General features: G+C 37.3%; 2 protein-coding genes across 2 annotated transcripts; both read right to left on the bottom strand.

The window, feature by feature from the left end:
* Window positions 1-1,051: 1,051 nt before the first annotated feature.
* LOC149089081 (uncharacterized) lies at window positions 1,052-15,685 on the bottom strand. Its single transcript, XM_089239555.1, has 4 exons — window positions 15,542-15,685; window positions 4,545-4,731; window positions 2,591-2,726; window positions 1,052-1,297 (listed from the first exon to the last, which is right to left on the bottom strand). The coding sequence occupies exons 1-3, from the start codon at window positions 15,584-15,586 to the stop codon at window positions 2,638-2,640; spliced, it is 321 nt and encodes a 106-aa protein (XP_089095681.1). The 5' UTR covers window positions 15,587-15,685; the 3' UTR covers window positions 1,052-1,297; window positions 2,591-2,637.
* Window positions 15,686-17,249: 1,564 nt separating this feature from the next.
* On the bottom strand, window positions 17,250-23,717 carry LOC149089080 (insulin-like). Its single transcript, XM_089239545.1, has 3 exons — window positions 23,459-23,717; window positions 21,778-22,052; window positions 17,250-17,570 (listed from the first exon to the last, which is right to left on the bottom strand). Exons 1-3 carry the CDS (start codon window positions 23,631-23,633, stop codon window positions 17,421-17,423), a joined length of 600 nt encoding a protein of 199 aa, XP_089095671.1. The 5' UTR covers window positions 23,634-23,717; the 3' UTR covers window positions 17,250-17,420.
* Window positions 23,718-25,971: the final 2,254 nt, after the last annotated feature.

The raw sequence follows: 25,971 nt of genomic DNA, 5'->3' as shown, positions 1-25,971 counted from the left end.
CTAAAGACAGCAGCAAATACCTATTCTAATTAAAAAATGACTCTACAAATGAGATCCAAAGAAATGAAGCCTACTACCATACAGATATTTTGGCCATCTGAAGCCGCAGCAACATCTATATACATTATCTTTGCACTTATATTAATTACTGGAAGCGTTTTTCGAAAAATATTTTTTTCAAAGACGGGACACGGGATGGAGGGGGGGGGGGGCGACGATCATGTTAACAGACAATTATCTCTAGTTATGTCATGCAAAACCCGAAGCATGCATAACTTTGGCAATATGAATATATTGGGGTCACGTATATACATACACAACATGGTTTCTAATATTCGTTGGCATGTAATCAATATTTGTTATAAGTTCCCTAGTACAGATAAGAAGCTGTAGTAGATTTCAAATACATAATTTAAAAAAATGTTGGTACTAAACTTTTCAAAGACAGCTATTAATTTAAATTTATTTATTATTACGCTTGAGACCGGAGCCCTTATAGCGGGAATACATCAAGATATGGTCACACATAATTCATGTACTGCAAAGTATAGAATTATGAAAAATTTAACAACAACAAAACAAAAAAAAGAGAAAAAAAATCTACACCACAAATTAATTAAATTAATTAATTATTAATTCAAATTTAAAAACCAGCCGTGATTTTACTCGAAAAAATAAAGTTGAGTCGCTTTTAGCGAAAAAATGTAAAATGTTTGATTTCAAGTTTTTTTGTCTTTTCTTATTTCAGAATAAATGCGAAAGTTTCGATATAAAAACTTTCTTTCGAAATTTCGATTTTTTTTTTAGTGAAATTTACGCATCTCAGTGCATTGTCCATAGGTGCAATGACGATTCTCGCTACGAGGTGTATTTCAGGAATAAAGGTTGTTCCGCACGCCCACAGCTTTGACGGTCCCTCAGTGGAAAACGAATTGTTTACTGCTAAATATCCGTTTGGTCTTGCTTGCCGCCCCCCAGTGAGGATTTGTTCAAAAAATAATCATTGGAATTTGTTTTTAAAATACGAGCAAATTTAGAATGAAAACATATGCAACAGGAGATTCACTTTATGGTAACGTGTGTGATGAGAAGTTTATTGTAATAATGCTATTTTTTTCGTCATTTGGTTTCGCCCGAAAACATCGAATACTTCCATTCTTTACAAAGGCGGTCACGAATAAATACTAATTATGATGTGAATTTAGGATACATAGTATAATGAAAAGTGAAAAGAAATGGTAATTATTAATGTTGGATTCCACTTGCTTCATTCATGATACTGATGCACTCGAGACTCCTGTAAAGTATTAAAATCATAATTAGTGATTATTTAACTGTAAAACGAATACAAATACAAATACAAATACAAATACAACGCCACAACAGGCAAAATGCCCAACGAGGTGGCTGATAAAAAGATGCCCATAAAAATATGGTTGTCATATGTTTCAAAAATACAGCAACCCAATTAAAAATGCAATTAACACAAATTACAAACAATATATACACATGATAAAATATTATACGATGCCCATAAAGATTACTTATGGTTGTCTTATTCTAAGAATGGATAGCTTCTCGATTTACCCCAACATGTTTATCGTATTTCTTTTTAAACGTGTCAATTGTGTTACAATTTACTACCTCCGGGGGTAAGCTATTCCATTTATTAACAACCCTATTGGAGAAAAATTCCCTGCGACACCATAACCTTGCATTGTCCCTCACCAATCGATACTGGTGTCCCCTTGTAAAAGCAGTCGATTGGCGGTGTACTAAAAGTTCATGGTCCATCCTATCCATCCCATTGAAAATTTTGAACACTTCGATCATATCTCCTCGACACCTGCGTTCATCCAATGTAAACATATTCAAAAAATGAAGTCTTTCTTCATAACTCAAGCCCTGTGTGCCAATAAGGACACGCGTAGCTCTTCTCTGCACCCCTTCAACCAAGTCTATGTCCCTCTGTAGGTATGGTCTCCAAAACCTTACAGCATACTCCAGTCCAGGACGAACTAAGCCTCGAAAAAGAGGAAGAATGACTTTAGGAGAACGCGAAGAGACCTTTTTGAAAATGAGACCAAGCATTCTATTCGATTTTTTGACAACCGCTGAACAATGTTCAGAAAACTTAAGTCGCTCGTCAATGAGAATTCCCAAATCGGTGACTCTAGTTGCATCCGGGATAGTGACACCATTCAACTCGTAAGAGAACCGTGGGTTGTTCGAACCAAAATGAGCGACCATGCACTTATCTACGCTAAACGTCATGCTCCATTCATTTGCCCATGCTGCAATCTTGTTTAAGTTGGTCTGGAATACTTTGCACTTTAAATGTAAGTGCAAAGAATCACTTACATTTGAAATGAAAAGTTACCGTTTTAAAATGCGAATATTCGAATTCAAATGTGCTTAATATTATACCATTATTTAATTATTCGCACCATTAATTCACGCTTATAATAATTTAAGTTTTAAGAATTGATAGCGAATTAGGATTCCAATGTCTTGCAGTGTCTTTGGATTCCAATGAGAAAAAATTTTCAAAATTGTAAGATGATTTATTTTATTTTATTTATACGTATACCTTGTGATTTTAAAAAAGGTGTTTATGAGAGGTGGACGGTGATGCGCTCACGAACACAGAAGTACGAAGAGTGACATCCTGCACGGAATTTCGCAGCACGTTTTGGCAACGTCTTGTAGAGGAACGGAACGTGGATCTGGAAATAGATATAATATAAATAACTGTTCATATGATAAACTATTCATTGTATCGATATAATTTATTATATCAATGCCGTATGTCTTCAGTGAAATGCTAAAAATTTGGATGAAACATTTTCCCACAAAATTCTGTGATGTGATAGCGTGAAGCGCCGTGTATCGACAAAAATTTTATGTGATTTTAACTCCACTAAAATAACCCCCCCCCCACCCCGTTTTGAAAAAACCAGCATACTTTGTATGTTTCGACTTTCACACGAAGATGCCCAGGACAATCCTGAAATTAGTGACCCTATCACTAGGGTCAAAGACGTTAAGTGAGTCAATGAACATGCGTTGCTTGCATTAAACAAAGAACAAAATTATTCTTTTAAAAGAACAAAATTATTCTTTTTAAATCCATAATAAGACCTACTCTACTCTATGCTTCGCCAGCTTGGGCGCATGCTTGTAAAACGAATATCAAAAAACTACAGACTATGCAGAACAAAATACTCAGAAGATTTGTTGGAGCCCCTTGGTTTGTTCGTGGAATAAACATCAGACAAGACTTGGACATACCTCACATATTCACATACATTAAGAAATTAAACAATGATCAATTCGAGCGAATGTTTAGTTCCCAATTCGAACATCTGAGGGAAATTGTTGACTATGATGCTGACTGCTTAAGGAAATATAGGAGGCCCAAACAAATTGGGCGCCTTACATGGGAGAATTTGTAAAGATGCTTTCTTCTACAAATCTCATTGTATACATACTATTTTAATACATAAATTCTCTCATTCAATTGTATATACTCACATTACTTGCATACTATGTATCTATCCACTTTTGACATTTATTCGCATCTATTCGATTTGTATCTTCTCATTATTGAATTTTGTATGTACACATATATTTCCCAATTGAACTTGCATATTGAACTTGGCCTGCATATGATGTACATTTGAAAAAGGTGTAAAAAAAAAAAAGAGCGAGAAGACTCTTTTTGAACTTTGGATTGTTTTGCTTACATAAAATTTGTCAATAGTAAATCCCCATTAATTTCTGATGCATTGAGTTGAAACAGAACTTTATTACCTGTATTGCATTTTTGATGTTACAGCTGAGGTTTTTGCGTCACGACTCCCATGTGATGTTTTTTCCCCCATTCCACTTCGAATATATGTTGCTAGCTGCAGATTGTGTGACCTGCTTCTGTGAACTGTGGTGACATTTGCCTGCTTATAGCCAGATCATGACTTTCCACCAATTTGACCAGTTCTTTTTACATACATCATTCATGCAAACACATATCTATCTACAAACATGTACACATTTTCTTCTTCTTCACAGGCCTTCTTGGCCAGTTTTTATGCCGGCAGTTGGCCCTCACGGGCTGGGAATCGGCTTAAAGTTCAATTCTGGTCTGGTCTGCCTCACTTGCCCATGTAGAAACCCCGCCCTGACTTTACATATATACGTTACGGTCTACCTCCAAAGTCTAGCGTTCGCAAGCGGTAGTCGGTTACTTAGAGGATGGGATAGTTTCTGAAGACTGGACAATGTGCGAAAAGACTGATCACTTCACGAAGACATTAGACTTCGGACTCTGTATGAATCCATAATACATAAAAATACTAGTGTTAATGATGGATTTCCCAAATAAAAAAATAAAAAAAAATGATGGATTTCATTCTACAAAAATGCATTGCATCAACTAATGAAGAACAAAAAATGGAACTTTCTTACGCATAAACACAATACCTGGTTTTCCATAAATTAATATATTGTGAATCATCGATAAGAAACAAATATATCACCGCACTCACATCGTTCTTCTCCAGGAGAAGCGCTTCTCTTGAATATGGCGCACGCTCTCGCAAAAACTCGCAACAAATCGTGTCCTGTGCAAACGTGTACAGCTTCATCCAAACCACGTTGAGGCGGTTGTTGGCTGATGACTGGCTTATCGCTGATAACTAGTAGGATAACGAGCACGCACAATAAATGCCTCAACTGAAATTCAAACAAAAACTAGAATTAAAGATAGCGAGCAACTTCGATAAGCTTCATCAAAAATGATAAAATATGAGCCATTATTGTTGTTCGTATTATTTTATTAATATACTAGCTATAATACCCGGCGCTGCCCGGGTTTTCTTTAATGAGGCTTTTTGGATCACGTGATATCTCCCTCTTTTTTTGAGGGACATACAAACCGTGTCTAAGTTAACCAATATGATGCCTTCTTGCGCTACTCATGAAGGAAACAAATATAGATTTAAAGAAACGTAGAAATGAATATACAGTGTGTTACAAAAATAATCATACGATTTAAAAAAATCATAACTATTCAGCTTTTAACCTGTTTTAATCGAATAATGTATAGGTAGAAAGTGGGAAATCTCGAGTTTCACGCAGTTGCCGACAGGTAGCGCTAACGCTCTTCCTCCGGCCACCACATCAGTGTTTGTCAAGATTGGGTTTTCCCCCAGGAACCGATTTAGATGATTTCATTTTCCAGCAGGACGGGCACTACCGCACTGGAGCTTGGACGTTCGAGAATTTTTGAACAATCGCATTTCTAAACGATGGATCGGCCGCACGGGACCAGACGATTCAGTTAAACATCACTGGCTTCCAAGATCGCCGGACCTCGCAATGTGCGATTTCTTATTGTGGGGGGTTTATAAAAGACTACATTTACGTGCCTCCCCTTCCAGCTGCATCAGCGGAACTGACGATACGCATAACAGCAGCAGTGGATGCAAACATGCTCGCAAAAGTTTGGGACGAATTTGACTGCCGTATTGACATAAGTCGTGCATTCCAAGGTGGACATATTGAGCACCTTCAATTTAGTTTTTAAAAAAACTTTATGATTAGCCATGTAATATAAAATTAATCTTAAGTGTCTATGTGCTCAATATTTTTCGTAATATACACATTTCAAATCTGGTGATTCTTTTTGAATCACCCTGCATTTTTTTTTACTTTTTCAAGGGGCGCTGGGTATTTCAATTTCCCCCTTCTGAACTTCAAGTTATCCATCTGCCTATTTCAGTTTCAAAAAACGCTTAATTAACGCTGTGCAATTTCTTCGATGCACTTTATGGGCATAAAGAAAAAGTTGAAATCAATTTTATTGCATGGATATCCAACTCAAAAGTAGGTCTGGCTTAATTGCTTCATATTTAATTTTCTGGGCTTCTAAGCGAACTCAATATATTTCAAAAATCGGGAATTCAATACAGTTTTTAAAATTATTGATGAGGCGAAAAAACCCAATTTACCGATTTTCGGGAAACCTGTTTGTCTTGGTTTTTCCTTACCGTATCTACGATCAAACGAATGAATTATTTTAAATATACATATACTAGCTATAATACCTGGTGCTGCCCGTGTTTTAGGATTCAGAGCGCTTGAGTTCTCCCTCCCTGTAATTTATGAGTATATAATGTAACGCACCCACCCTTTCTTCATTGCGTACGCTCTTCAATTCCTCTTTGAGACAGAGTGAGAGCCATGTTCGGTTTGGTGGTGAGCTCTTCAGTCCCGTATATACGGGACGTCTGACAATTATAACCCAGTCCTGATGTTTTACTCGTTTTAGCGTTACGTTACCTTGTAGAAGTAGCCTGACAACATTTTCGTAACATATTGACGTTGGCAATTTTACGCTATAAAATGTCTATCAAATGAGGTTTTGAAAATGTCCCGGTATCGCAAGCTGTTTATCTGTCCACCCTACTTTGGACCGATTATGCGTCTCCAAATAATTTGTCATGAAGGCATCTGTTAATTTTGGAACAAATAGGCAAAAGTAAAGTAGCGGGTGCTGCTTTTGTCACAATGCTGGAAAAAAAAGACCTTGCAAGCTTGTCTGGTGTGAAATCACCGCATGTAGTATGTAACTTGCAGCTTTTCAGGATTTTTTTTTTTTGGTAGGAAACAGTTGATATCCACGGACCCTTCTCTCAGCAAATAGCAGGCAGGCCTACAACATACTATTACACTTGTCATAATAACTCACAAAGGCTTAATAAATCATGAATAAGCAGCAAAGTACCAAGTGGTGATCACGCATGACTTAAGTACACTAATTTTTTCAATGTCTTGATATACGCGTTATTCATAATCAAGAATGTTTCTTCATTACTGAATGAATTTCTACGACCTGATTGTTGAAATCTTCTATCTTGCTTAGATTTCAAGATACTACAAAAGGTTCATAAATTTTACACCAGGAGGCGTCCTAACCTGTCTTATCAATTAGCGCGTACTCGTATTGCTATACCACTATGCTACTTCTATGATTCTATCTCCCATATTTAAGGAGTTATTCAAGATTATGTAAAATTTCCAATGTTCTTTACTTCTGAAGATATTTATCCCTTTATCCTATTTTGCTCCTGGGCATCCCAAAATGATTCTTAGAGGAAGAAAATGATTGTAAGAGGCTGCGCATGTCACTGTATATGAGACCTTCAATGGTCATAAATTATGAATGGATGTAGATAGAGCGATCGAAAAAGCGTCTAGCTTAACGGCTACCATCAGATACGGTTACGAACACCATTTTCATCATTCGTTCCATTGGACTAAAACCCCTGTAAGAACACCAAAAGTTGCAGTTTTGGTTCGAATTATGCTCACTAGATGCAGCACAAGTTCTAATATTTGATCCACTTTTCTGCTACTTTTCAATGAAATTTTGGTTTGAAGTTTTGTTAATGTTTTGCAATTCTGTTGTCAGTTTTCTGGTTGTGCTCGTATACTTTACATGATTTTGCGGTGTTTTGAATTGGCCAGCTCTATTATAATCGTCGCTCTTTATCACTTAGACGAATAGATTCCGAAGAGAAAAAATTGTTGTTATCGAATACAGTTAAAAACGTAGGGATTTCTTGCTCTTGCACTGTCTGGAGGACACAGATATGATCCATTTTAAAGCAAAGGGAGCATTAGCAAGAAGAATGGCTGAAAAAACGAAAATCAAGCTAGGAAAAATAAATTTCCGAAGACAGAAGAACTTGCCAAGGACGCTGTTTTGTACGATTTTTTTTTTTACGGTCAAAAAATAATTTCCTGTTGTATAATGAAAGTATGCATTTCAAACCCCTGATTAACGGTCACCCCTCTCTTACAGACGAATTTTTCTGTCCCACCGGTGTCCACAAAAGAGAGGTTTTATTGTATTTTGTAGTTCCAACTGGTCACGCCTTTTTTACGGTCGAATTTTTTTCGTCCCGCGATAGTCCGCAAAAGAGAGGTTTCACTGTATTTAAATATATGGTCGCTTATCTGAAATGTTATCTATAGGAATATAATTGAAGGCATCTAATAGGTTTCATGAAATAAATCAAGTTAAATTAGAAATTTTGAATAAAAATGTTAATCGAACTTTAATCGGATTGATCAAGTCGAATAATTCGACTAAAATTTTCAGCTGCGATTAACAATTGACCGATTAATCGGGCCAATCCTCGTTAAAATTGACAAATTTCTATGTGTAATTTCAATTCTTAAATGCTCCATAGAATTTTAATACTTTTGGACACACGCACACTCTGAACTCTTCCCGTACAAGAGCAAGATATCTCAGTCTGGAGTAGATGGTAGAAATACTTAGAGCACCCTCTCTGTTCCACCGCTTTATTGGTAACTACATCAACGGGAATTGTTTCCTCCCCCCCTTCCTTTACCTAAACATTATATTTCCTCCCTCGCTACAGTTTGACAAGTAAAAAATATATTGTATTAATATAAATAGGAGAAGGGTGGCTGGGGAGACAATGAAAAACCTGCTCTTCTTATCTTTTTCCTCTCGGTTTCCTAAATGTCAAATAAAGACACCGGTTTTAGTGATTTATTGCTGGTTGGTTCTTCAACTATATAGCATTCAAATTTGTTGCAAAAAGCCTGCAAAGGTTGGTGGGTATCTGAAAGATGGTGAGCTATGCCCGGGTAGGCTGAAACTAGAAGAATTCTAGTTTCTAATACATACAAACCGCAGTGGTTCTGCATGTAAATGGATTGGCATATTTACGGACGGGTCCGGAAAATTCACTGCCAGCAATTCACTGTCGGAAAATTCACCAACAACAAGTCACGGAAAGAAAAATTCACCAACAACAAGTCACGGAAAGAAAAATTCACCGAATATATAATTCTCGGACAACAGTTCGAATTGAGTGAATGAATGATTATCATTTTTTTTTTCATGCTATAAATTCACTATAGAAGGGCCCATGAAAAGTTGGATTTTGGGAGGGCTCGCTAAAAGTTTCAGCCCTGGGGGGGCCCTGCTTAAAGATTGGGGGGAGGGTATAGATGTACCCATGATTTTCTTCTAGTCCTCTTTTTCGCGGAAATGATAGTGTAGGATGATAATTATTTATAATGAGAATAAAATATTATCCACTTCATCGCTACTAGAATCACTAAAAATACAGTGAGAGATATGGAGGTGAAATAAGTACAGCGTTATTTTTACTAATTTTCCCGGGCATTGAGATTTCCTTTTAGTAGACGCATGTGAGGGAGAACGGGCAACTCGATTCGTTCAAGTCAACTCAACTCTCCAGTTGAGGCAACTCGAGTATCCCCGTGTGAGGAGGCCCTAAATTGACCATAATGTTCCTTTATATAAAAAAAATAACAATACGGTATCAATGAATCCATTTTTAATAATAAAACCATGTGAGGCGGAAACCTTTTGCAGAACGATTATGATCCTGTCATAAATCTCGTACCGAAAAAAAAAGTATTCTGTTAAGCTCATTACCTTTTGATGCTTATAATAAAACCTGCATAAGAAGAAGAAGACAATTTTTTATGCCCTCATATTTACGAGACAAGTGATAATTCCGTTCATGTCTGCGGCCTTCGACACCACCTCATCCAAGCCTGGTTATTATTATCGTTTTTGCACTTCAGTCACTGAACATAGTAATTTGTCTCAAACGTAATTACGTATTGCGTAAACGAAGGTTAAGCTGTCGATTTCAATTAATCAATCATATTCTGGGGTGATTAATTGAGTAGCCGGATATTAACTTTATTTACGAGGTGTCAATGATCTCCGATGTAGATTTATCTTATCCTAAATCATCTCTGAGAAATAAAATCACCGAATATAATCAAAATAGCTGTTTCACACATTAAATTTTGCCCGTTTACTCAATACACGTATGTCCAAAAATTAAAGGATAATCTCTGATATGATAATTAAGAATTATCCTTTCTATAACTAAGCAATACAGGTATGGTCCTAAATATACGCATTACTACTACTAACCGTTCATGCGCCTCATGAAACACGGGTGCACATCCTCCGACCCGTAGGAAAAATGGAGCCCACCAAGGGGAGCGAGAGATGTTCCGGTAGAAAACTATCAATACACACAACACAGTAAATACCTAGGCTGACCATGTTTCCTTCATAAAAATACGGAAAATCGAGACCCATACTAGATATCTCCAATTATCACCGAAAAAAAATGCCAAATGAAAGTAAAGTCAATTACAGCCGAACAAATTGTCAAAAAGCAAGTAAAAGTGTCAAGTGAATTCAGAAAAATATTCGAACGCAAATAAAGTCACCAATCACGGCCAAAAAAAATTGAAGGCGAGTAAAGTTATCAATTACAGTCAAAAATATTGTCAAAGGTAAGTAAAGGTAAGTAAAGATAAATATTGTCAAAGGTAAGTTTCCAACTATCGTCAAAATTGCGGAAAATAGAGGGCTACTGCAAGTCACAATGAGTAAAACTGCAATTCACAAAAAAAACATATTTTTGACAAATATGTAAAGTGACTATACGGTATTTATATCACTACACTTAATAAATTATAATTGAGTCATAATTATCATCCACCAATATAACCACTCTACCACCGCATTCAAATACTGTGATACTTTTGATATTTATAAATTTTCAAAGTACAGTATTTACGAATTTGTGGGACACACTGTACATCATAATCTGCAGACCAAGTTTATTTTTATAGTTAAAATGCATTCATTTTCCGTAATGAAAGATCTGCGCTTACATCAACGTCGTGCTCCGAAAATTCATGAAAAAATCCATTAAATGCATGAAAACATGCATCAAAATTGAATGAAAATGCATCAAAATTAAATGAAATATGCATCACAATTGAATGAAATATGCATCAAAATTGAATGAAAATGCATCAAAATTGAATGAAAATGCATCAAAATTGAATGAAAATGCATCAAAATTGAATGAAATATGCATCAAAATCTATTTCCATGAACAATCTATTTCCACGTGAACAAATGGGTGTGGGAAAAATAAAACTGCGATATTTTTTAGTGGTTTCTCAGCTAATTCACATAAAATAATAACAGTAATATTATTGTTATTATTATTATTATTTTCAATTTCTTTGGATCAGAAATTCAAGAAAGCAATTTTTTTTTTTTTTGTTAATTTACTATCACTGATGACGAAAATAACATACAAGGAAATTAATTTTAAAAATAATAATAATTCCCACTCTATTATTTCGAGATGTTTGTCTGCCATCTCACTTATATTATTTTCTTCCCTTTTAAGCTATTCGAAATTCTGTAAAATTACAAAAACACGTCTCAATTTGCAACATTTATTATTATTATTATTATTTTTTTTTTTTTTTTGGTCTTTTTAGGTTTACAGCCGCACGCGGAGACAGATATCAGATAACATTGAAATCTTTCCGATTCAAAATAGATTTTCAAAAACTTTGTAATTTAATAATCCAACAATATCGGTGGCCTGAACCCCGTCAATAACAATGATAATGAACAAAACTTATTTTTGCAAAACTTTGTTTGAGGAAAGTGGAATTATATTTCTGGAATAATAGAAATTCGAACTTGTTATTCGTGAAATATAATACAGAAGTACTCAATGGAGTCGTAATGAGCCTTTTTTGCGCAAGGTCGAAAAGCAGTTTTGCGGCGTTATGTTACGAGAAATGTGATTAATGCGTTATTATACATAATAACCGGTTTTTATGCATAATCCCCCGAGCATTTTCGTAAGTTTGATAAATTTTCCTAAATTAATCACTTTTACAAGTGATTATGCATAGTACCCAAGCGCCGTTAAGGGGTTAGTGCACGCAAATTTTCCAAAAACCAGATTTTCCAATTTTTCAATTTTTAAATGCTATGAAATTTTCTGCGTCCAACTGTGTTCAAGTTTTTGTTCTGCCCGTACTAAAAATGTTTTAAAAATATTTAAATATGAACTGCTGGCAGGCATTATACACATGCTGAAGTTTTTTTTGTTAGGTAAGGAACATTTTTTCGAACACCACTGATTCAAATGGATTGAAACTTTGTGTGTCTCTCTCAACACTATGGTGTTACATACTTTAACACGAGCTTTTAGGGTTTTAATCGTTGGCTATTTTTTTTCTTGAATTTTAACTTTAACAGCATGCAACTTTCTCAAAAATCACCAAAATTTTCCCATATTTTGTGCCATAAAAATGTTTTGAATGATTTTAATGAAAAATCCTCGTGCTAAAGTATAAATGTAACGCCATAGTATTGAGAGACACTCAAAGTTTCGAGACATTTGAATGTGTGGGTTTTAGAAAAAATGTTCCTTATCTAACAAAAAACTTAGTTTTGAGAAAAAAAAAAAGCATGGGCGTGGTAGCCCGGTCGATAAGATGCTCGCCTAAAGTACCAAAGGATGTTTAGAGGTATCGCGAGTTCGATACCCGGTTCATCCTTGTCAGAAAACTTTCCTGACACAGGGGTACAACAAAAAACGGCGACTTGACCGCAGCAAAAAATTGCTACCGCAGGGAGTCCCCCATCGAGGGGTTAGCGCACCAACCTCTCGATGAGTATAAAAAACGAACCTGCCGTTCGGAATCGGCAATAAATTGTAGGTCCCGGTCTAATTAGCCCTCGTGTGCAGAAAAATGACCGTGGTGCGACAAAAATGATCAAAAATGATCAAAAAAAAGCATTTTAATGAAAAAAAAATTAGCATGTGTAATGTCTGCCATAAGTTTATATAGAAATATTTACAAAATATTTTTAGTACAGGTGGAGCAAAAACTTGGGCACAGTGAGACACAGAAAATTTCAAAGCATTTAAAAATTGGAAAATGTGTTTTTTGGAAAATTTGCGTGCACCAACCCCCTTAATAAGCAATAAAAAATTATCACTTTTACCAGTGATTATGCATAAAACCCAAGTGTCCCGTCGTTGATGAATATGGTAAATCGTACTACACATCATATACTATACATGTTAATTCATAATCTTTTGTATCATTATATCGGGATACGATTATAAAATTTGTTATCATTATATCGGGATACGATTATAAAATTTGTTATCATTATATCGGGATACGATTATAAAATTTGTTATCATTATATCGGGATACGATTATAAAATTTGTTATCATTATATCGGGGTCCGTCTATATTCATCACATATACTAGATTCATTTGGAATTTTTTTCATATTTATCAGATTCACAAATTACACTAGAGCATTATGCATAATCACAAATAAAGGTGATAAATTTCAAATAATTATCAAATTTACCAACGATGTTTCTGTATTATGCATATTCGGCGCTGAAAGTGATAAATTTCTCAAACTTACCAAGACGATTATGGCAAGCATGCATATTAACCGATTTATCACATTTACCGTAACATATACAGTGGCTTGATTACTTGGGCCCCTTGGCCATGTTTTACTCGCGAACCGTTGATGCTAGAGTCATACTTCCAATAAGAAAATATCCAAATAACGTTTAGACCTCGGATACATCATTCATATTGCAAGGGGTCGTATAGTTATTTTCCCTGTATCTCTTGAGCCCAAAAAAAACATTGTTTCCAAGTGCAATTATTCGCTGAGATAATTGAACTGAAAAAATCGCTTAAAAAGGGGGTAAGAACAGCATATAAACTACGGAAAAGCTCATTATACAGGATGTCCTGCATAATATTGCGGACTTTATCTCATCAACCAGCCGTCGTAAAGGTTAGGCTTCAATTTAAAAAATGCTCAAAAGGCGTTCGGAAATTTCCCCGAAGCAGTTTTGAGAGTGAAAATGCAGTGAGTCACAAAATAAGAAATCGAAATTTTTATACGGTCCCTTTGTCCTTCCAATTAGAAAGTTGTTGCTCTGTATCTCCCGAGGCCAAAGGAAAAATATGCATGTTTCCACGTGCAATATTCGCTAAGATATTTGAATTCAAAAATCTGAGAAACGTTATGGAAGGAAAGCAAAAGCTAACGGACCTGTGTCTCATTGATGCTGTTGTTTTCCGACTATTCTCCGGATTTTGAATTCGAATATCTCAGCGAATATTGCATTTAGAAACTTGGAATTTTTTTTTGTTTGTCTCAGGAAAAAACAGGGTGAGCAACTTTCTAATTAGAAGTTAGAGGACAAAAAGACCGTCAATTTTTTTTTTTTTTTTTTAATTTTTGTTCCACACTGTATATTTTCACTCCCAAAATTGTACACTGTAATTTTTGAAGGCTTTTTAAGCATTTTTTAAACTGGAACCATACATCTGCGGCAAATGGTTGATGAGGTAACGGCCCCATTAGTACTTACCGGACAACCTGTATGCAAGCACATAATAAGAGGAAAATATTAATATTACTATTATTTGCTACCCACACAAAATATATTCTTCCAATCATTAACCAAATAATTTGTAATCAGCTAGCTATAATGCACGGTGTCGCCCGGGTTTTCTTCAATGACGCTTTTTGTATCACGTGATATCTCCCGCTTTATTTGAGGAACATACAAACCGTGTCTAAGTTAACCAATATGGCGACTTCCTGCGCGAATCATGAAATAAACAAATCTAGATTTAAAGAAATCTAGAAATGAATATTTTCTCCTTTTTTAAAGGGAGCTAGATATTGCGATTTCCCCCCCCCCCCCGAACTTCAAGTTATCCATCTGCCTGTTTCAGCTTCAAAAAATGCTTACTTAAAGCTGTGCAATTTCTTCGATGTACTTTACGGGCTCATAATTAATTTTAAAACATCCCAAACTGTATGAATTGATGCATGTGAATATCAAAAGACAATACGGAGACATCAATTTTCATGGTTGAGAAGATATAAATAAAAAGTTGAAGTCAATGTGTTATTGCATAAATATCCAACTCAAAAGTAGGTCCGGCTATAATTACTGCATATTTAATCTCCTGGGCTTCGTATATCTCTAAGCGAACTCAATATTTCAAAAATCTAGAATTCAATAAAATTTTTAAAATTATTGATGTGGCGGAAAACCCCAACAAATTTCAGCATTTCTACAGTTAAAATCGGCAATTTTAACGCTGATTTCTATGAGGATCCTCCTTTGCCTGACCCTCAAAGTGATGCTGATGATGATTCTGCCTCATTACTCGGAGGATTGAAAATGTGGCAAACCATTATAAAGACATAAACTATTATACATACACACACACACACCGGCAGCGTTAAAGAAACCATTGTAAAGGCATATATACACGTCTGAAACGCATTGTTAGGGAACCCCCGGTAACCAAAGAAAACGTTCCGAAAGTGATTGTTGAGGTCCAAAACCATTGTTTCCCGACAGTTTTTGTATTTTTTTGTGCATTTTCGGCATTTGCCCTGCTCTGATGAACTTTTAAGGTATCCTATCGTTCAAGTCGGGTCCCATTTGGTATATATGCAAAATTTGGCGACGATCGATCTAAAATTGTAGATTTGTATAAAGAACATACAACTCAATAAATTTATCGTTCAAAAAACAATATATGCATTTTGATACTCACGATATTGAAGGCCACAAACACGCGGAGGCTTCCCTGGGATTTCATTATCAATTTCTGCGGCCTTACCGTTGAGCAAGTGCGGGCTCCAATGAAACGACAATCAAGATGCGGGGCTTGTTAAATATTCAGCGGGCATGGAAGAAGAAGGCTGGGGCCCAAATGCATTGATATATATATATATATATATTTATATAAATAGCTATCGAGCCCGCAGGAGGTGGACGGATCAGGCCTTTTCGATAGAAATTAATATCTGTCGTTCGTCTTTTTTTTTTCTGTTTTGGATAGACCCTTGCGGTTTCTGTGTCTTGTTCATGTTTACCGTAGACATGCCACACCGGAATGCTTAACAATACCGAAACAGACAATACAAAACTATTCAACACGTTGAAGATTCATAAGGCGTCATTCAAACATTACGTCAGCATCTTTGGAGGAGGGGGGGGGGGTTCAGGTTTTCTGACTTTTGATGACAAGCCGGGGGGGGGGGGGTTCAAACGATGCTTACGTCATTAGCCCCCTTTATAAAAATATGAAATTTTCTTAATGGCGTCTTACTCGGTACGACAAAAAGGGAGGAAGCTTTCCCTAGTTTGTGAGCACCTGAACTAACAATACCGGGGAACGACCAACGTATGTTGGCCCAAAATTGCAAAAAAAGAACCACGGCTATACGCGTTTCGGAACTGTGTGCAGTTCCTTCACCAGTAGCAAAGAAAGAGAATACTTCTTACAGCGGGAGTTATAGTTTTCCTTTCTTTGCTACTGATGAAGGAACTTCATATAGTTCCGATACGCGTATAGTCGTGGTTCTTTTTTTGCAATTTTGGGTCAACATACGTTGGTCGTTCCCTGGTATTATCTAACCCAAAAGGTAATTCATTTCTGCGTGAACTAACATTCTCCTTATTGGTAAGTCCTCCACAGAGCCACTTCAGTGATCTCTAAATGTTCCGCGGATCCTTCAAGTGAATGAGTCTGGAAATGAGTCCGAGTCACTCTGAAGCTTTATAAATTTGTCGCTGGCCGCTGAAGTGCTCTGGAACTGTGCCGCTCGTCACTCAAGTGATCCGGAATTATGCCGCTGATCACTCAAGTAAACTGAGAATGTGCCGCGAGTAACTTAAGTGATGTAGAGCTGCACTGGGGAGACAGCTTAAATGCTCCAAAATTGTGCCACATGCCACTCAAGAGATCTCAAAATGTGCCACGGACAGCTCAAGTGTTCTGGAACTGCGTGGCGGGTTACTTAAGTGATCTGTGGATGTGCCGCTTAGTTCATTTTCATAAAATTAGGTTTGAGGCGTAGCAGGCCACATCAGATAACCCCGAGAGCCACATTTGGTCCGCGGGCCATGGGTTTAGCATATGATATGGCTTCGAGGGTGAGTCGCAAGGAATTTCTTAAGAAGAAATTCTGAGTTCTTAGCCTCCAAATAGGCTTGAAATTAGCAGAAATTGATTATAACAGCATATAAAGGTATTTTCTTCCCAAAAATTTGAATTTTCTAAAAAGTATTTTTTGCATCACAAAAAAATAAATTATCATCGGGGGAGAGGGGACACGAGGCCCTCAAATGCCCCCCCCCCCACGCTAGTACATTTCTGATCCCAATATGCGTTAAGAGGAGCTCACACGAAATTTTGCTGACAAGGGGGAGTGAAAAATGGCTAAAAATCTGAAAAAAAAATTGAACAGGAAAGTTTTCCCATGTGCATTTTTCTTTTATTTACACTTGTTTGTATACATAGCAATACACGTTTTTTAAGAGATTCGCATACGGTAGGAAGCGTCCGTCATTATAGTTAACATTCATGTAATTATTTCGTATTTATTTTATCGAAGGATGTATAATTTGGTAATCCGATGGCGTGTCGTCTAGAAGCGATATTCTCCGAGCTGGTGGTCGTCTTCGTCTTGTAGTTGCGATAAGACTATGAAAACGGGTCGGTTCCTCGAGAAAGAGCCCAGGTTCGGTCTTCCTCTGTCTCCGAGATTCAGCGATGGAGCTGGAACGGATGGAGCCTCCTGAAACAAAAATGTCATTGAATGAGCTTGTATACATTCCATCATCATCATTTGTGGAAGTTTTATAATGTGTGATCATCCGCATCATCTGGCCAAGAGATGTACTTTGAGGGCAGGTCTATAATAAGGGTCCTCAACATTTTCGAGAGTGCGGGCCACTTGAGTTATCTGAAAATGTGTTTCGAGACACTCAGGTGACCTGGAAGTTTGACGTGGGTCCCTTGAGTGATCTGGGAATGTGCCTTTGGCCGCTTGGATAATCTATAAATGTGCCGCGGGCAATTAAAGTGATCTCGAAATGCGTTTCAAGTCTAAAATGAGCTATAAATGCGCTTCGAGTCACTTAAATGATCTAGAAATGTGCTTCGAGTCACTTAAATGATCTATAAATGTGCCAAGAGCCACTAAAGTGATCTATAAAAATGCATCGGGCCGCTTTATTGAACTGTAAAAGTGTCACCTATGCGAACAGTCTCCTCGTTGGGCATTTTGCCTCTTGGGGCGTTGTTTTTTGTAATAGTATGTGTAAGCGTGCTGCGAGCCACTCGAGTAATTTGCAAATGTACTACGAGCTAACTGAGTGAACTGGAGTTGCGTCGTAGGTCCCTCAGGTCATTTGGAAATGTGCTTGGAATCGCTTAAGTGATTTTGATATACGTCGTTGGTCGATGAATCAACAGTTTTAATTAGGCGATATTAACTTCGTATTAACCGACATTTCACTGTATCCGATTATTTTATAAGTGGGCACAACTTTTCCAAACAATCAATTATTTTGGAAATTATTCAGAAATTGATTTTTCGGATTGAAAAAAAAGATAGTATCTGAAAAAAAATTTAACCATAATTTATACGTGTAAAACTAGAAAATAATATTCAAAGATAGATGGCGCTAAAAACCGAAACTAATTTATTCAAGCGCGCACAAAATCGAAACTTAAACTGACTCGAAACAAAATTTGTCGTGACCAAAATAAAAATGTAAAATTAAATTAACCGATAATAAACTGGCATCAAATTTCCTTGTAATTGAGTCCAATTGTAGTAAATTTTATTTAAAAAATAATTTAAACACAATTTTTTTTCAAAAAGCAGATAATCGTATTTTTGTAATACTCGTTAATTCAAAAATTAATGCTTTAAGTCGACAGCAGATGACACTAGTAAAAACCTTTTTTTTAGCAGTCGAATCAATACATTTTCGTGAAAGCTCTTTCAATTTCTTAACACCAAATTCACATAATTTTTACATATGATTACTGGTTACTTAAATGACATGTTTGAGAGGTTTCAAACCCTTCACCTCCCCCCCCCCGTTCCAGCACCTGCAATTAAGAAAATCAGACTGGGGGTGGGGGGGGGGCATTCGGCGTGTCTGTAGGAACACGTTTAAAACTCAAACCCTTCCATCTGTAGGGAAATCGACGGAGTCCCTTAATACTAAGAGTTGGAAATATCGAACCAAAGTTCTTTTACAAATACAAATACAAATACAACGCCACAACAGGCAAATTGCCCAACGAGGTGGCTGACTTAAGAACATCATGGATCCCCGAGCCATTTTTTGGAGGCCCTGCCTACTACTGCTGCTACACCACACATGCACCCCGCCCCCCACGGACCCCCTACGAATCGGTACATGCGGGAAGTGCGTGTACGTGTAGTGAAACCTGACGTGAAGTTTTTTTTTGTTTCTCTGTAATGCTTGTTATGTGTAGTGCTGCCATCTGCCCCCAGTTTTTCTAACTATGAGCGAAGTGTTATGATTGAATGATTTATCGTTGTAGGACTGTTGCTCTCTGTGGCGAGACTTTTAACGGGGAGATCGGCTCGCATTTGCGCCTTGAAGTTGGGAACCACAATAAACCAACTTCAGCCGACCACCACTGTGGGGTTCGAACCCGGATCCTCGCATCGCGAGTCCGTCACTATAACCAGTAACCTTCGTTGGATGTTCTCAATGCAGAATATGGCCTTTAAATTCATGAATAAGCATATAGCAATACCGAAATAGGAATTTACGGCAGGAAAAATACAAAAAAGGCATTTTTACAAAAAAAAAAAATATATATATATATATAAGCAAAAAAAAAAAGGCATTTATGGCATTTTGCCTGAACTTGCTGACTCTACTTATCACATTGTGTTTTCAGTTTTAAAGAAACATACAATTTTGATCGTTTGATCACATGTCGCACCACGGAAAGGGCATTTTCTGCACACCAGGGCTAATTAGACCGGGACCTACAATTTATTGCCGAATCCGAACGGCCTCCCCTTTTTTTTTTTTTACTCATCCAGAGGTTGGTGCGCTAACCCTTTCATGGGAATTCCCTGCGGTAGCAATCTTTTTCCATATCGCCGTTTCTGTTGTGCCCCTGTGTCAGGAAATACAATTTAGAAACTAGGTGATTCCCTCTGAGTCACCCTGTAAAAGTATTAACTTGATACATTGATTATTGTACAAACAGAAATTGATAGAATTATACTGTATATTTTACCTGGTAATACATATACATATGCTTAGCTGAGTAACGGCATTTTTTAGTTTTGATATATTTTTAAAATAAAAATGAATTTCTTATTTGGGCGTTTTTATTTTGGAGAATCTCTCACGACCCTCCTTTAGTTCATTGGCCCACACTTTGGGAACCACTGGTAAACATAAAATGCTTACTCGCTTTGACTTCAGGGTAATAAATCAATATATGCTGCTCTATTTTTTCCCCTTTTCTTTTTCCCGTACGTACAACTCGGTTGCAATCATAGCAATGCCGCTTTCGCTATACAAAATCCAAGAGATTTAACTCAGGTCTCTTTGATGTAACGGGCGTCCGTGGGTCCTACCGAGTTGGGCATTCATCTAGTGCGCACGTTGCTCGGCTTACAGTAAAATATTTCGTGACTTTCGTACGCATTGAGGATAAATTCCAGAACTATTCAAAGACAACGCATGGTACGCGGCTGTAGACGCACCTCAACTATGGCTAGTCACGTTGTTTTTATCGTTGCGAAGCATTACTCTGGCACAGCTTATTACTGACATTGCCAAGTGTCACTGAAGTAGGAATACTTGCCTTGTAACGAGTGGGGAACACCTCTGGCACTCAATAATAACTTCAACACGTGAAGGTATGGATTCAACTATCCTGTGAAACGAGGAGGCGATTGACCTCGCCAATTATTGGGTGGAACTGTTTATAATTCAGATAGGTCTCTGATGTTGGATGCTCCTTCCACTACAGTGCCAGGTACTCAATGGCACGGGTACTTGGTGCCCGAGTGGCGTGGTGGTAAGATGCTCGTCTACCACCGTGAAGGTTGCTGTCAAGATTCCAGCTTCAAACCCGAGGGTGGATATAGGTAAGATATTTTCCCTACCCGATGGATATCGCCTCCATTTCCAACCCATCTTATTAATGGCAGTAAATTACAATACAAGCGATATGGCCAGAGTTAGTGTTTGGTGAAATAGTAGGTACTCAATGGGTTTCAATATTCCAGGCATCCGTGTGGTCAATTCATTTTAGAGAAGGCACGTCTCTACGGAACGTGCAGTGCCATCTTACGACGACCACTGTTACCACACATTCATCGGAATAGAGTGGTTGGTCGGAAAGACCGGTTTACAACACCCTACCTTATACTGGCTATACAGAACTACTTTTGAATTCAAAATAACTTGGCGAATATTGCACTTAGAAACATGGAATTATTTTCTGTTGGCCTCAGGGGATACGGGGCTACAATTTTCTAATTGGAAGTTTGGGGACAAGAGCACCATATATAAATTCAGACTTTTTTTTTCATTTTGTGACGCACTGTATTTTCACTCTTAAAACTGGTACAGTGTAATTTTTTGAACGCCTTTTCAGCATTTTTTAAATTGAAATCCTACCTCTACGACGGACAGACGGTTGATGAGATAAATGCCGCATTAGCAGTTACAGGACACCCTGTGTATTTACGACATCACCACATTCGCAGAATCGAGTGATTAGCGCTGCAAGTTTATCGTACTATACTTGCTGCCTATCCATAATTTCGTGACACTTCATCTTATTATAGACAACAGGATATCAGTAAAAATACCGTGTATAATAATTTATGTATAATTAACTAATTATAATTTAAAAAATCCGTAAAAAATGTGTTAATAATTAATTAATTGATTCTCAAAGACCTGTCGAGAGTAAAAATATCTCACTTGTTGCTGTTTCTGTCCGTTATCATCGGATGGCTTGGGAATGTCATTGCTCTCCTGATTCCTGGACGACATGATTTCCTCCAGGGTGATGGGTCCGACTGGGCTGGCACAGTAGGAGCCCAACGTCGTTAAAGAGCATGGCTTGCGGCAGCACTCGTCCACTACACCATTGTTGAACGAGGGCCGGTCCCAAGAGGATTCTTCGCTGTCTTCTACGCGACGACTAGACAGTGGGCGGAGGATCTCGATCAAACCTGGCTTCATTTGATTTGGACCTGAAAGAAGAGGGAACAAAAAACAATGTATGGTTAGTTCAGATTATGTGTGACCCTGATAGAGCAATTACACATAGGTACCATGAAGTTTCCGGATATCAAACCTTTGCAACATGATTGTCGAAATTCGGATTTTTCAGAGACTACTGTCACAAAGCTTTTTTTTTCTAATCACGATAATATGATCGTGACAGAAAATTTTGTAGAACTCTCTTTGTAGAAACAGTGCATAGGGAAGCCTATGCAGAATTTTTGAAACTCGGATAAAATCTCTCGGACATTCTGAGTTTTTGGACAAAGCTCAGGGAAGCGCATGCATATTTTGGAAACTCAGGGAAATGTATAAATTTCGGAAGCTCGGGGACACAGTGCATACAGATATTTTCAATTCAAGGACAGTGCGTTTTTGAAAGCTCCAGGAAATTATCATGTAGATTTCGAAAGGTCGGGGAGAAACACATAAATTTTGGAAACTCGGGCAAGTTTCATGTAGATTATGAAAGCCGAGCGACAGCGCATGTGGATTTTTTAAACTCAAAGACAACACATACGATTTTTTAAACTCAGGAACAGTGCGTGGTGATTTTTAAAAACTCAAGGAAATCTCATATAGATTTTAAAAGCTCGGGAAAGTGCATTAAGTAATTTAGGAAACTCGGGTAAAGTTCATGTATATTTTAAGAGCTCAAGGAACAGCTCATACAGATTTTTAAACTGAAAGACAATGCATACAGATTCTTAAAAATTAAACGAAATCTCCAGTAGATTTTTGGAGCTCAGAGAAGCACTACAGGAAAACAAAAAAAAAAGTTTGCGACAATTTGGTTCATATGATAATGATTTCCATTAGTTACTTAAATAAACATGCTCCAAAATTAGTTGACGACCCAACTTATAACAAGGCTCTCGTATCCTGGAACAGACCCCATATGCCGGATCAACCAGGCCAGGATTTATTACGGGCCTCTTTTAGTAGATATAAACAACGTTAAAAAGTGAAATTCATCGAAGAAGCCAGGGCCTTCTTACTAGGAAGGATAGAAAGCTAGGGATAGAAAGCTGAAATAGCCGCAAATAGATGTAACTTGGGCCACCTCTAGTACGTTATGATTAGATATCATTGACTTTTCCCGGTGATGTCAGCACGTTATGATTCGTAGAAGCGAGTCAATAAAGTTCCTTGATTCTGTCTCATTCACTCATGCAAGAAATCGAACTTACAAGTCCTACGTAACATGCCTGTTAGGACCTGGGGGATTCAACCGAACATTCCAGTAAATCCTAACCCGGTAAAAGTAGGTTCACTTATAACTGAACCCAGGTACAATGACAGAGTCTGGAACCTAATAGAAGTCTCCCATGTAATCATGATGTCAAACAATGTGCATAGATTTTTTTTCTCTTACCTGCTCGCCTCACTTTGGGTGCGTGGAAACCGCCTTGCCTCTCGCAGATGAAATTGAGCAGATCGGCCAGCCGCTTGCCACAAAGACGGACTTTCCTGACTTCGGCATCACCCCTGGTCAACAGGTCATCGGCGAGGATGACGAGGAACAGCAGAGACCACTGCAGAGAGGCCATCGTTTGTTGCTGTTGTCGAGCGATCACAACCGATTGGATCTCGTATCTCGATCCGACGATGGCGAACGGAACACAGACGAGGACGATACTGAGATGAGATGCTGGCCGAACCTCTTCTTATACTTCAAGGGAACCACTTCTTTTTCTGTAATTCCCATCAATACATACACTGGGTATGGAAAAAAAAGAAGAAAGAAAGCCTAAATTGTAATCAAAAAAATCCACTGCCCATCTATGATTGTGGTACGTGCCCAATGGTTTGCGACGTATATGGATCATAATGGTTCATCGCCTTCGCAGTTATAACTTCCAATTAATGAGCAGTGAACTGTGTTAATAAGAAATTTCTCCTCTTTCAACAAAATGACGTCATTAGTTTAGAACTGGATTCCGTGAAGAACATATTCGTACAGACATCGAGTCAGACATGATACGTATAGGGTCTATATATGTTATACAAACGTCATCGAGCCATTTCGAAGAAAACGTGAAATGCCACGCGTTATATGAATGTTTTTTCATGGTTTATGGATTTCTCAAAAACAAAAAAAAATGCGAGACAGTTTAAACACTCGTGCTTTTTTTAACCCAGTTAAGAAATTCCTTAACTATTATAGGATTTATTTATTTTTTCAATATACAGGGTGTCCTGTAATTGCGGACTTTATCTCATCAACCGTCCGTCGCAGAGGTATAGTTTCAATTTAAAAAATGCTCAAAAGGCGTTTAGAAATCTTCCTGAACTGGATTTGAGAGTGAAAATTCTGTGTGTAACAAAATAAAAAAAATCTAAATTTTTTATATGGTTCCCCCCTTTCTTCTAATTTCCAATTAGAAAGTTGTTGCCCAGTCTCTCCTGAGGCCAACAGAAAAAAAAATTACGTGTTGCTAAGTGCAATATTCGCTAAGATATTTGAATTCAAAAATCTGAGAAAAGTTGGGAATTAACAGCAAAAACTAACGGACACACACAACGCTCCTTTCCCTCATTTACGCTGTACTTTCCCGACTTTTAACCGATTTTTGAATTCGAATATCTCAACTAATATTGCCTATTATTCCAAGTTTAGTATAGTTATTAAACTTGGATTTTTTTGCCTCAGGTGAGACAAGGCAGCATTTTTCTAGTTGAAAATTAGAAGACGGTGGGTACCATATGAAAATTAAAGTTTAGGTTGTTTTTTTTTATTTTGTTACACGCAGTATTTTCACTCTCAAAACTAACACAGTTAATTTTTTAACATTTTTCAAATTGAAACTATACCTTTACGATGAATGGTTGATGAGATAAAGGCCACACTAATACTTATAGGACATCCTGTACATATAATTTTACCACACATTAACTCCAGTCTCATATACATCTCCATACGGCAATTTCCAACCAGTAGAGTTTTGTTGGAAATGAAAGTGCCATCTATCGGTGGTCACCCCAGGCTCGGTAGGTAAACTTGTTTCTGATGTTCTTCCCTGGATTTGTTCCCGTGAACCATGACGGAAACCTTCATGGTGGACGAAGAGCATCTTACTACTGCACCACTCGGGCGCCCCGCATACTTACTAGAAATCGTCGGCGTTCACGCAAAAGTCACTAAGTCCACCAAAACTTTTTTGACGGACTTTTACTCTGCAGTTGATCAGAATTTCCAGTTAATTATTCCATGATATGAATAGTTATGAACCACGAGCCAGTTACCAATCTGAACGTCAGTAAATCCACTGTAGGAGTTAGAAATCTTTTAAAATAATTTTTTTTACTATTTTTCATAACGACTCAAAAGTTTAAATTAACAAAATCTCAAAAATGGATTTGCTCTTGAACGCCAACGAAATTGTTCAAACGATGTGCCACGACACTTGATATTAGTCAGGTGGTGACGCCAGACATTTTTCGGACAACTAATAGCAACTATGACTGTTTCTCGCAATCGTTGTGCGCCACTTTTAGGGCACCACCAAATGATTCGAGACGAAATAGGTTTTCCTACAGGAATCTGCGATTCCAATCTTATTCCCAAGTGTGCCGCGAGAGTTTGAAATCTCTGGTCTAGCAGCAGCGAACCAATCTGGGATCAAAAACGATCTTATGTGTCAACGTTCGAAGTTGACGCAGAGATCATTAATATAATAATAAATACAATTATCACCCACCACAGATTCCTGAAACACACCTGACAAAAAGCAAACAATTTTTTTTGAAATTATAAAGATTGTAAATCACAGATCCCATATGTTCAATAGCTCAGTTAAAAATGTAACCTAAAAATGCTACTACTGTGCATTAATGAGATTCAATCACACAATTTAACATAAACACGTACTCCTATAGTACTAACTT

Source organism: Pholcus phalangioides, unplaced genomic scaffold (assembly GCF_987345545.1).
Source record: "Pholcus phalangioides strain wild (caught in Gottingen) unplaced genomic scaffold, Ppha-v1.0 ptg000002l_1, whole genome shotgun sequence".
Classification (NCBI taxonomy): Eukaryota; Metazoa; Arthropoda; class Arachnida; order Araneae; family Pholcidae; genus Pholcus; species Pholcus phalangioides.
This window is presented reverse-complemented; position numbering and strand designations above follow the sequence as displayed.

What these genes read in the sequence shown, in the direction of transcription:
- LOC149089080 (XM_089239545.1), bottom strand. Translation starts at nt 23,633, where the DNA reads ATGGCCTCTCTGCAGTGGTCTCTGCTGTTCCTCGTCATCCTCGCCGAT. An exon ending in ACCCAAAGTGAGGCGAGCAG is followed by an intron (nt 22,053 to 23,458) that starts GTAAGAGAAAAA and finishes CTCTTCTTTCAG; the next exon opens with GTCCAAATCAAATGAAGCCA. An exon ending in ACGGACAGAAACAGCAACAA is followed by an intron (nt 17,571 to 21,777) that starts GTGAGATATTTT and finishes TTTTTGTTTCAG; the next exon opens with GAGGCTCCATCCGTTCCAGC.
- LOC149089081 (XM_089239555.1), bottom strand. Translation starts at nt 15,586, where the DNA reads ATGAAATCCCAGGGAAGCCTCCGCGTGTTTGTGGCCTTCAATATC. An exon ending in TGTTTGTGGCCTTCAATATC is followed by an intron (nt 4,732 to 15,541) that starts GTGAGTATCAAA and finishes TTTGAATTTCAG; the next exon opens with TTGAGGCATTTATTGTGCGT. An exon ending in TTCTCCTGGAGAAGAACGAT is followed by an intron (nt 2,727 to 4,544) that starts GTGAGTGCGGTG and finishes ATCTATTTCCAG; the next exon opens with ATCCACGTTCCGTTCCTCTA.